We start from the raw sequence: 12,685 nt of genomic DNA, 5'->3' as shown, positions 1-12,685 counted from the left end.
TATGTATTATATAATAAATATTACAGAAAATTCTATAATTTTAAAATTACAGGAACCAGTGATTTGATATTTTCTCACAGTTAAGTTTGAAAATATATGAAATTGAATCTGAAGGTTTGTTTTTTTAAAACAACTTTTGCACACAAAGAAATACTGGCAAAGTCTTTCCTAATGCAATGCCACAATTGTGGACAAATGAAAGCAAGTATTAAAGGTCATGTGTCTGTATTTGTTCCCAAAAGTTAGTGTTCCTAAAAATGCCCAGTAAGCAAGTGAAATCTCACACATCTTACTATATTATTAATGAAGCTTCTAGGATTTAGAAGTCACTTGTGACTAACTTCAACTTTTCTCTTGTTCAGAAAAAGAAATTCTAAAAGGCCATAAAGTCACACTTTCTAAGATGCTGTTAGAACTTTTTGGGAAAAATAAAAAATAAAACCAACAACAACAAAAACACTTTAAAAATGTAATTCCTATCTATTTTTGATTGCAAAATAATAATAAAAAATAATAATTAAAAAAAAAAAACTTACCTTGATAGGAGCTGTTGAGAACTTGACTTTTCGGTCTGGCTCAGGATCTTCCTCTTCAGAAAGTCCAGGAAATTCCTCATATTCACTGTCATACATATACTCCTCCTCTCCCTCCAAAATTTCTTTGCCTTCAGGTCCTTGGTTTTCTGGCTCTGCATCCCTATCATCATCAAAAGCTGCATTTTCTATTCCAAAAGCGCTGAAGTTCTCCCTCTGCTCCTCATCTTCTTCAGGATCCCCTTCCTGTTCTACAACACCCCGACCTTGTGTAACTGGACCATCTTTCCCAGACATCCCATCTCTCACTTCTTCCTGATTGGTCTCACTGCGTTCCGCAAACTCTTCTACTACCTCCAAGGGATAGTCACTCCTTTTCTCTTTCTGTGCTTGGTATTTGAGCAGCTGATCCTCATGAACAACACGATCTTTCTCCAAACTTTCTTTTTCATGCCCTGAGGTTTCATCTTGCACAGCCAGCTCCACACGAGTCCCCTCCATGGGGGAAACCCATGAGAAAACAGTCTCTGTTCTCCACTTTGCTTCCTGACCAGGTACGCTGCTCATATCCTGCAGGCTTCTCTCAAGCACCAGTTGCTCTTTCTTATCTTTTTCAAGTACCTCACTCAGCTCATCTCTGACGGTCACAGGCACTTTGGTGGATGCAGTCTTCTCTGGACATTTTTCAACAGCAGCAGATGAATCCAAACCGCAGGGTCCTCTCAAATTGTCCCGATTCAGACTATCATTTTTGGAAATTTCTTTGGATTCTTCAGTATCACTGTCACCCAGGAAGCTTTCCAGCCTCCTGGAAATGGGTCCTGCATTCAGGAAGGAGGATTTGGAACCATTATTGGGATGTTGCTGCCTCAACTCATTACCTTGATTTTCGACTTTCTCCAGCACAGCTGGAGGACTGACTTCAGTATTAAAACTGAAGTGGTCCCCCACGCTGCTGTAATCAGAAGCAGAGCCATGTCTCCTCTTATCTTCATTTTTTTCACATTTGCTGGGAGAATATCTGTCCACTGAGCTTCGCTGTTTTATATTTCTCTCAAATAGCTTCCTCGTCTCCGAAAACTTTTCTGCCAGGGCAACTTTATCCAAGTCTGCCTCGTCATTGCTACGGATGACCTTGTCGGCAGTAGAAGGCACAGACAACGAATCCACAGGACTGTTGTTGGGGCTGGTACTTGTATTGTGTAGATTATTTTTTTGGACAATGAGGAAAGATGGGCTACCTGGAGAAGGTCCATGTTCTGCTGCTGTGGTCCGGCTGATTAACTTGGTCTCAGCAGGTGGACTGCTTTCACAAGAGGGTGTGGAAGCGGAACCTCCCATTTGCAGAAACATACTTTTGATCTTGTGAACCCTATTGCCATAAGTGGCAGCCCTACCTCGACTGTGTGGGTCATTTCCCCCGCCATTGGAAGAGGCGCTCAGCTTCTGCTGCAAGCCTGTTTTGTTGGAAGTGTTTTCGGGATTGTTTACTCCGTCAAAAGAGCATTTGATAGCATGGAAGTCAGATTTATAGGCATTGCGGTGTGGAGAAGCACTTCTTAAAGTCCTTTCCCCTTTGCCCTCGGTTTTCATCATTGTCAGAGAGAAAGCTCCCTCGACTCCTGGAGAACGGGAAGGAAACCTCAGGGGCACAAAGCTTCCAACAGCGGGCAGCGTGGCTCCTACGGCAGATCTGGAAGGCGGCCACCCAGCGAGCCTCCGCGCTCACATCGAGCCGGGCAGCGCGAACGAGCAATCACAAGGCGCAAACGGCCACGCCGCCTGGCAGCTCCGCGGATCCCGGTGTCCTGACAGCCATCTGCGGGGACACGGAGAGTTTTAATGAACTCGGGCCCCGGCAGCGCGTGTGACACGAATCCCAAACTTGCCGCTCCGCGGGGCGGGGAGGGCGGCGGGAGCCCCCCCGGCGGCCGCCGAGGGCCGGAGCCCATTGTGTGCGCCCCGCTGCCCGCCGCGGGGGGACGCGGCGGCGCCGGGCTGCCCTCACGGCCGCCAACGGCCGGGCCTTGTCCGCCCGGCCCTTCCTGCCGCCCGGCCGGGCCCGGGCCGGGCCGAGGCGAGGCGGAGGGGCCCCGGTGCCCGCGGGCAGCCCGGAAGGGCGGCAGGGAGAAGAGGAGCGGCGAGTTTCGGCCCCCGAGCCGCGGCTCCCCCCGCCCCGGCACCTCGCCCCAAACTTTCCGAGCCAGCCTACCTGGGGGCGGGGGTCCCGCCGGCTCCTTCCCCTCAGCGCCGCTGGCCGCCCAGCGGCCGCCCGCACCACGCCATCGCCGGCCGCCGCCGCCCCGAGCTCCCGGCTCCTCACTCCACCTTCCGGCCCTCTCCCGCCGCCCAGCGCCCTCCTCCGCGCTGTGTGCCGGGCCCGCCCGCGCGCTCTCACACAAAGGAGAGGGAGCGGCGGGCGCGCCCCCGCTCCTCTCGGCGCGTGTGGGGGGGAGAGGGGCCGGGGGGCGCGCCCGGCCCTGCCCTGCCGCACCGCACCGCGCCGCGCCGGCCTCGGGGTGCCGCCGGGGCTGCTCGGGCACGCGCGGGGCTGCCGCGGCCCCGGCTCGTGAGGGCGAGTCCCGGCAGCCGGGGCGGCGGGCGCTGCGAGGCGGAAGCGAAGGGAAGGAATGCCAACGGCTCCGGGATTGCCGCTCTCCCTTCCTCCCTCCCTCCCTCCGAGCGGCCGCGCTACGTTAGCCCGGCCCGAAGCCCTCAGGGCTCCGCGGGCACCTGCCGGCGGTACCGGGCGGGGACGGGAGGGGAGGTGTGCCCGGCCCCCCGCAGCAGCTTCCGAGGGCTCTGGGAAGGATGGGTGCCCGTGGTCGGTAGCCTCAGGCAGCACCAGCACAGGATCATTAGGGTTGGAGAAGACCTCCAAGATCATCTGGTGCAACCATCGCTCTACCGCCAATGTCACCCACTAAACCATGTCCCTCAGCGCCAGGTCCAACTGCTGTGTACATCCAGCTCTCCTCTTTGGTAGTCCAAATAAAAAGCCACCGGCTTCAGCCTGCCTGCACGCAGCCAGGGACAGGACTTGGATTACTCACCAGTACCCACTGCCTGCTTGGCACATACATAAATCACACAAAATAATTAAGAGAGTACTAAAGGAAATAAACAGAGTACCTGGAATCAATCAATAATTGACACCAAGTATTAAAAGGAAAAGAAATGTAACCATATCCTGTATTCTTGCCCTGTGGGAACGTCCAAAATTTGAAGATTTTTCATTCCAAATTCAGCTGTGAATTTCCAGTGGAACAAAAATTTTAGTGATGTATGTTATAAGAGGCAAAGTGATGTTTCATTTCATCTGGTAGCAACCAGTTACTCAGGGTAAGAATTCTTTAAAAGCCTAAGTACTTATCTCTTTGAAAGTGATTATTTCAAGGACTTATTATTCAAATCAATGGTAAAACTTATATGGTTTCCCAGAGTTTTTCTAATGCTTCATTTTTTCTAAGACAAAGCAGGGACAAAATTCTTGAGACCTCCGTTTTCTAATGTTGTTGGGACATTGGCATTTCACCAAGACCTGCCTGTAGCAGTCTTAGATACACTTAGAAATACTTTAAATAACATTATAATTTAAACAGTTTCAACCTAAGAGTGACACGTTTCTTAGTTTGAGAATACATAGGTCTTACCTAGGACAAAGTAGCAGTGATCTTTCTCCCACGTGTTCCTGAGTTAGTTTTTCATAGGGTTTGTAGCTTGGATTGAAATAATGCAAGGCTTAAGCAACATCTTTCAATACTCAGGGCTGTAAGAGAATACAAAGGAAATGTTCTTTACACAAAACAAAGGTAAATGCAAGGTTGCTCTGCAGTCTGATCGCTGGGCAAAGATTTTTCTGTGTACTGCTTAGGGAGTCTGCCAGGATGTAGGAGGCAGTTCAAAGAAAAACAAAGGCAGAGCTCAGGAACAACAAAACAGCAAAGCCCAAAGCAGCTCTAACTGCCCAGGGAATCGAGAGGCCTTTGTATTGGGTGCTGCCTAAAGGAGGCTGGAGCGGGAAGATACCCTCCTGTTTTGAATTCTGTGCTTGACTTGAGAAAGCAAGAATTCTAAACACAGACCATGGACACAAATTTAATTGCATCAAAGATGTCTTAAAAAAATAAAATCCCATTCTATACATACAGGCTATTTTGGTTAGCCATGCTGGTTGAAGGGACAATATTTTTTGGGGTCAATTATTTTTCAGTGAGGAAAGACTCTGAACTGTATTCTAGGTTAAGTGATATTAAGGAAATAATATGACTGTTCACAGAAACAATGATTAACAAATCAGAAGAATTCAAGATAAAGAGCTCTGGAATTTGAGCAAGAAGTCTGGGAAGGTGAAATAGTTTGGGATTTCATCATAGCTCAAACTGCAATAAACCAGGAAGAGTATCTTACAGATTCAGTCTGTAGAGGCTTCCTTGAAAGATCGTGAAACAATGGTGAGTAAGCAAATGGTCTGCACTGAGCAAGAAGCATTTACATTTTGTCATCTGAGCCTATTAAAAAAAAAAAAAAGTTTCAAGGCAGACATTGGCTACTCAAAATCTTCTTGGGGAAAATAAATCAATGTTGCAGTATATGAACTCATGAATCAAATGAAGACAGACAAAGAGGAAAGTGTTTCCGAGACAAAAAGAAAATTTAGGGCACTTCTGCAAACACAGTTGATCGAACTGCCACTGAGGTACAGTTTATTGCAGTATTTGCTCTGATTACAAAGGCATATACATGAAGGAGGAAGCTGTTTCAATGGTCATCAGAGAATGATGAAGTGTCTTCTGAATTGAATTATGTTCTCATGACTATTCCTGTCTTGGTTAACTATTTCAAAACCCCTTTCCTACTGGACATACACGCCTGTGCTTATGGTTTGAGGGTAATGTTGGCGAAGGAACTACTGGCATTCCCCATGAGAACATCAGAAGAGTGTCTAAAACAGAATTGATCAGGGAAAAAGACTTTCGGGAGTACGTATTTAGTGGTCTGGGTTAATATATGTAGACACTGGAGGATTCAATTGCTGCTGTTCATTCAAGATGAACAAAACAAACCATTAAGCACATGTTCTACACCAAAGACAAAATGCAAAGCAGCTTGGAAACTGATAAGCTAAGATTTCTACTATTAGTTTTTAAAATTAGAAATGGCTTTTCTTAAAAAAAAAAAAAAAAAAAAAAAAAAAAAAAAAAAAAAGCAAACAACCTGAATATATTCTAACTGATGAGATCATAAATTTCTCCTCTTAGGCCCATTCTGACCTTAATGAGACCCCATACAAGTACAAGGAGTGGGAGGAAAAATCGCTGATTCTAGAGAAGGTGGCTACTAGAAGTTTGAAACTGGTCATCACGCCATGAAGATACTTTAACCAACTCAGGAAAATGTTGGTCTTAAGTCTTACAGAAACTGATAATCTTGAGCAAGCGGCACTGGCGAGGGGCTGGGTTGTAAGGCTCCCTTTCTCATTGCCACTTTATTGATCCCTATAACTGACTGGGCGGAACGCTGTTGATATGGAGTGAGGAAAAGCACAGCTCAACTGTCACGGTAACAGTTTAATATTGTTAAAGACAGGGATCAGCTGAGCTGAAGAAGCCTGCATGAGACAAAACCATGTCTTCAGCATTAAGTAAAAGTTAATTCTCTGAACTTTTACTTAGTTGAAGTTATCTGCTTTAACCACATATTAGTTTCATCACGTGATCTGAACTGCAATCTCACCAAATATGTATTTAATCTGTGTAACATTAGTTTCATCAACAGTTTTAAGTAGAACACGTAAGTGTTCATTTTAAACTTCTGCAAAAAGCCAGGAATAGAAAGATTAATTAAGCACTCGGAGCTTCACAAGTATTTCTGTAGGTTTTTGAAGTTGTTTTTTGAAATAAAATATTTTTCTGTAATTTAAGAGTAATTAGAATGACCTGGAAGTGTTTCAGTCATACTTGGTATAAGTTGAACAGTAATTTTGAAGAACAGCCTAAAACTTTGAAGGACAATTTTGTTGTCTGTCATTAGAAGAAAGGTACCTGCAATTTTATAAGACTAATTGTGTAAAATACAAAATAAATTAGTATTTTAAACTTATTACTTCATTTCACTCCTTCAAAAAATAAAGCAGATCTAAAGTCCAAAATGGCATTTAACGATCAATGTCATCTGCTCAATAAAAGGAGAAGCAAAAAAATTTCAGAGCAGATGAGGAGACAAATCTTTTTGTGAAGGCAGTGAGGCAATGACTGCAGACAGATATGGAACAAAAATCTGCAATAAAGAAGCTCAGGGACTAGATACGGTCAAATACATAAAGGACATCTCCAGCGTTAAGGAGATGGACCAGCCAGCCTGCCATACAGTACCACACAAAATAAGGTTGTAAAGATATGAAGGGTAGAAGAAAGCAAGGAACAACAACAAAACAAAAACAAACAACAAAAAAAAGACCACCAATAGTGTAAGAGTTACAGTACATAATGGTAAACTAGACCACGTTTTGGAATGGGATTCCCCTAGCAGCTTGCATCTTGTGTAGAACATTGCAGTTGCACAGCAGGACCCTAAAGATTACAAGTGTTGCAGATGAAGAAATGCTCTAAAGACAGGAGCTAATTAGGTTTGACTCAGTTCCATTTGAATTGCTGTGTATAACATGGCAATTACTTTACTGCATGCCAGCAGCGCCACAGAGGAAGCCTGCAACACTACTATTTGTCTTTGCTATTGTATATGATGATATATACGTTCAATACTTATTTTCACTTCTAAAGTTAGAACCACAGTGTTTGGGGTAAGTTAGTGCCTGCTCCAGGTTTTGTTTCTGTTCCCTTAAGCTGCTCCCCAGCATATTCAAGAAGCAGTTGGTAAAAATACAATAGTTCAATCTGAAATGGCTAACAACAGTGCTGTAATCCTGCTGCTTTATTCTTTGTTTCTCCTTCTATTGTCACCTCTGAGCCTTCTGCATTCTCCCATTCCTTGTATTCATCTGTCACCTGAGCCAAATTATAAACAAAAAGACAGAACTGTGTTTACTGCTATTTTGTAGGTCCTCTATGAAATACAAATCCTGTAGCTCGCATTATGATCAAGAAAAAATGGACTACAGTACAAACCCTAGTAAGTCTCTTCTTATTATTATTGTAAGTAATTAAAAAAATACATTGTTGTAAGCAAACCAGTTAGAAAACTATTAGCCTGAGTATTGAGTACTGACACTATTAATAAGGTGTTAATACTCACTGCTGAAGTACTCAGCTTGCCTGGTTGTCATTGCAGTGGTATTTCTGCCTCAGCAAACTCTAAACATGGGATAAGAAGTGAAATTTTAGAAGCAAAGAAACTCCAGTGAGGTTCTGCCACCCCATAGCATGGCTGCCCTCTCTCATTCCCAAATGTGTCTGTCATGCAAAGCTCTAGGGAGGGGCAATTCTGTTGAATAATACACATCAGTACCTATCTTGCTGGACTAATTTTCATAAATCAGTACTTTCTTTTCTGCTTGCTCACTAAGAGCTAGGTCCCTCAAGGATAGGGCTGTCTGCAGAAGGGTAAAGCCAATTACTAACTAGTTCTGTCTACCTTCTGCAGCCCACCCACCACGCTGTTCCCCAGAAATCCTGTGAATTAATACCCTGACCAAATATTCTGGCCACAGAACCACAAACATTAAATGAAGGTTGATGGAACATCACTGAAACCTGCATTGAGAGCTGTTGGCCTGCCAACATGTTACTTATGATTTTTGCAAGTTAGCATTACCTTACACTACAGCTCCAGAGCACACTGGAGAAACCATTTGAAGAATCTCTTAAGTCCTTAGTCTCCAGAATCTTCTGAGCCTCAAGGTAAAATACCTGCAGTTGAATTTCAAAGCTGCATTATATAAATAAATAAATAAATAGTCTTTATCGCCAGGAAGGCTGAACAGAAAATGCTTATGATTTTGTTCACCTCACAAGCCCCATTCCTGAAGTGTCCAAACCCCCAGAGCCACTTGCCACAGTGGCAAACTCATGAAAGAAAATGAAGTGGGGGTGGGAAGAAATGTCAATGTAGAATTCTGTGAAACAGTGGTTTGAGAATATACTGGGTTTCTCAAGCATAATAAGGAGACGTTAGCATGACAAGGAGGCAGGGGGTCCTAATAAGAGCCACACTAGTGAAAGCTGTTAGAACAAAAAAGCTCCTCAGTGCATTTTTCAGCCTGATAACTGGAGTGCTGGTGACATAGTTTTATAGAATTTACAGGAATTTAGCAAGTTTGTGGTTATTGTTGATTTTACTGACTTCCAATGCAAGAAAGCTTTTGCTGTCACGATGTCTGCCTGTTTCTAAGTGTCTCCTACTCTGCAAGGACTTTTGAAAACTGACCAACTGGTTCAACCAGATTTGACACAGGCTGAGAGTTTCCAACAATTATGCTCCTACAAGTTTTGCAAAAATAGGCAGCCAGAGAGAAGAGGAAGAAAGATCTTGTAAGATCAGTCAAGGGAAAGGTTACAGTAAGCAATCACTCCTTATAAGCCACTGGAGAATCCCATACAAGCCACACAAGACGGAAAGCTGATGAATGTATCAGTCACAAGAAAAGCCTCATTTTGAAGTTGTATATTTTTAAAAGCAGAAATCCGTCAACCAAGAGACACACGTTGGGAGGATAAGCAGCTTCTTTAATTCTCGAGTTCACAGCACAATTTCGCATTTAGATGTGTTAGTTTCTACCCAACCAAGCAGTTTTTATACAAAACCCAAAATGTTTCTATACAATAGAAGTATAATCTCTGTCTTAATCAGGAAGCCTATGAGAATCATATAAAATACTTCATGTCTGTACACAGCTATGTGCATTAAAAAATCAATAAAAAGAATGTTGTTTCATAGTGTGCTTAAGAACTCACTCTATAAAAAGGTCTGTATCGCAATTATATATATTTACAAATATATAAAAACACACTTAGGAATGTATTTCTGAGTTACGAGAAAACTTTAAATCCTTTGACAGTTAGTCCTTAGAAGTATCTTAATTTTAATATTCAAATTACCTGTTTAAAAAAAAAAATCTGACAGTAAAGAGATATGTATACAGAGCTAATGTTTAGATTAGAATATAAAGCTAAACCAATGCAAACCAGAAACATTCTAATTGCTTATTTTTTTACTGAACTAATAGTTTTATTAGAAAATGGAGAAGAGAGAAGTTCAATCTTACACATAGGTAAGTTGTTTCCTTGAATTACCAATAATTTCAAATAAATAAGGCAGTATTTTGAAATTCCATCAGTACAAAAGCTCCCTGACATCGTCTAGGTTTAGAATATTAAACAAACAAAAAACCACAGCAAACCAAAAAGGTTACAAAAACAGAAGAAATATATGAAGTAAAATCAGGTTCAAAAATTCAGCTAATTTCTCAGATATGTAAGGCTGAATTCTGTGAGGGTTAATTGTGCAAATTAAAATTAAAAGGCGGAGATAAAACAGAAAGTAGAATTTACGTACACAGTATAAATTACAAAACAAAGAGAAAATAACTTTAATCTGATACCTGATTGATTTTGATACTCAGGACAATATTCATGATGGTTCCTTGCATCAGACTAGAAAACATGCCATTTGCGAGTCTTACATGTATGTAGACAGAAACTCACCACCAGATGCATCTGCAATTATGCTGGAAATGTAAGGAAAATACATTAAAGAAAGGCATTTATACAAATACTAAATTCACATCAACATTTTCAGAGAAATTATAAGTATTTTCCGAATCTGTGAATCTGTAAAGTAGCTTTAAAGGTAAAAATATATTAACAAACCAAAACAAAATGAGCCCCAGTAATTAGGGCTTATTTCAGTGCTCTCAAATAAAAACATTCAGTTTATCTTTTGAAAACAAGGTTCTCATTTAAAAATATTTTAGAGGGCAAAGTAATTGTAAAGAAAATACTTTGCATTAAGACAAGCTTTTTTTTTCTTTTTTTCTTTTTTTTTTTTTTTTTTTTTTTTAGAAAAAAGGAAAAAAAAATCTGTTTCACTCTGTTTTTTTCTTCATTTTTAATTTAGCTTTTGAATCCAATAATATATTGTCCAGATGTACCAAGAAATAACAATCTTATGACTGAAGTCTTTCCTACTATAACTACAACAAACAAGTAGAAAAAGGAAACCCACATTCCACAAATCCAAGCAAACAAGTAATCTATCAGAAACAATCATAGAGCTTCATACTACTCTTATAAACTATGACTGAAAAAAATACCTTGTAGGAGATTCATTTCCTCCTCGATGCCTAGTGAATAGGAGGCATTACCTCATTCTGGACTGAAGAAAGATATGCCAGCCACCTGTTCAAAAATATTATCTAATTTAAAAACTTTTGTCATATGTTTGTATTCAAGTGTCACTCAGAATCGTTCTAAGAATTTCATTATCTGCTGGTGGATTATCAGCATTGCAATGCTACTGCTAAGGCATTCACCTTGACAGTATATTGATTCAATCAGACACATTTAAGATGTATATCAGTACCCTCTGGGAAGATAAACAAAGTGTCCATTCCTTTTATTGGTAGGTCAAATTTCTAATCTACCAGGAGCTGAAACCAGCCTGGCTGATTTCCTAGACTTCACAGCTGGAGCTACTTCAGAATTAGGTCCCTAGGCTTTATGACTGCAAAGCTGCTGGCTTATTTTGCACTTATTTTTGGAACAGAAGTATGAGAAGCTATTCACAGTGGCTTATAATTTAGGAAACACCATTAAAAATTAACTACAAAACCAAGGGACCCTTAAATTAAATGTACTCTAGAAACAAATTGTTTGAAGATCACTCCTATAACATTCTTAATATTATTTTCTAAATATATAGGCCGCATTCTTACAGTAAAAACCAATGGGGATGTACTCCTGTAAGGGATGAAACATTTGTTTCTTTATCTTTATTTAGGCAACAATGTAGTACTACTATTGGCCATAAACAATTTATTACCTTCAAAAGATTCTGTCCCAGCTTTTGGTACACCCTTACACCATGACCCTGAAGATTTTCCACTAATACATTACACAAGGCAAGCATCTTAGGGATTAATCCAAAGTACACTGAAATCATTGAAAAATCACCTTCCCCCTGAAATAAATGTGCTTTTGGTGAGGTTTGTGTCTGTTTAACAATGACCCCACATACTCACTTGATGTATCTTTGCCTCCAAGCCAGCACCAGGCGAGTGGTTTGCCATCACTTATGCAATCGGGAACGACGAGCTGGCGAGGTAGCAGTGCTCCACTGGTTCTCAAAAGGCCAAGTCTCAAATGTAACAGCATGGGAAGCAAAACTGGGCAATTGTCAAGTACACTGAATCATAGGAAATGAAAGAGAACTTTGCTTTCATTATAGACTTGCTCCACACTGAAGTTTAAGCCTCTAATCATAGACTTACAGCATGGCTGAGCCTGAAAAGTAATACTTTAATATGATCATAACAACTGCAGTTTAAGTTACAGAAAAGCTGATTATAGCAACTTGTTTTAAACATGAAAATAAAACCACAGAGCTGCTCACATGGATGTCTTATGGGGCGAGTGGATGAGCACAGCAAAACATCACAAGACGTAACAGGAAGGACAGTAAAATCAACAGAACATTTGCCTTGAGGCACAATCTAGCCCTGATGTATTTATTATACCTATAGCTGTAGCTATGTATTCACATACCAAACAGCAGACAGATGGAGATCATAGTGCCGTAGCAAAGCATGCTGGCAAAGTAAATTATGCTGTGTTTGCAATCACATCTTTCCAAAGAAATTGGAAATTTCCAAATTTCCAAAGATGTGATTCCTAGTGAGATTTTGGAAGTATCTACCTTAACACTTGTACCCACCAGCAAAAAGTGAGTCGTGTGCTTGCAGCTCATCTGTCCCATTTCCAGATCACAAAACAAGCTGGTATGCGTTTGGTTGGCCTGTTTTAACATTATGGACGTACACTGGATGATTCTGGCTGTGAACCTTTCTGATGAGTCTTTCCCCAGTTCATGGGCTGACATTCCAAACCACTGAGCTTTTTTAAGCAGCTGCCAATTTCCTAATATCAGAAATAGTCAGAAAAATCTTTCTTGCTCCCAAGCTCCTAAATTTCTTCCGA

At 41.6% G+C, this 12,685-nt stretch overlaps 1 protein-coding gene and 1 long non-coding RNA gene across 3 annotated transcripts in view; both read right to left on the bottom strand.

Moving 5' to 3' along the window:
* LOC116490563 (neurabin-1-like) overlaps nucleotides 1-2,871 on the bottom strand; it is a 42,856-nt gene extending 39,985 nt beyond the window's left edge. For both annotated transcript variants that reach the window (XM_032189873.1, XM_032189874.1), the window contains exons 1-2: nucleotides 2,746-2,871; nucleotides 537-2,352 (exon numbers count right to left, since the gene is read on the bottom strand). In XM_032189873.1, coding sequence (XP_032045764.1) covers nucleotides 537-2,129 — 1,593 coding nt within the window. In that variant the 5' untranslated portion in view covers nucleotides 2,130-2,352; nucleotides 2,746-2,871. The remainder of the gene's footprint in view (nucleotides 1-536; nucleotides 2,353-2,745) is intronic.
* A 7,161-nt stretch (nucleotides 2,872-10,032) lies between these two features.
* On the bottom strand, nucleotides 10,033-12,054 carry LOC116490564. The gene is made up of 3 exons (XR_004253397.1): nucleotides 11,731-12,054; nucleotides 10,804-10,888; nucleotides 10,033-10,218 (listed from the first exon to the last, which is right to left on the bottom strand). It is a non-coding gene; the product is annotated as an uncharacterized LOC116490564 (long non-coding RNA).
* Between the last annotated feature and the right edge of the window lie 631 nt (nucleotides 12,055-12,685).

Source organism: Aythya fuligula, chromosome 6 (assembly GCF_009819795.1).
Source record: "Aythya fuligula isolate bAytFul2 chromosome 6, bAytFul2.pri, whole genome shotgun sequence".
NCBI lineage: Eukaryota > Metazoa > Chordata > Aves > Anseriformes > Anatidae > Aythya > Aythya fuligula.
Note: the sequence above shows the minus strand (reverse complement) of the source record. Positions and strands in the feature narration are given on the sequence as shown.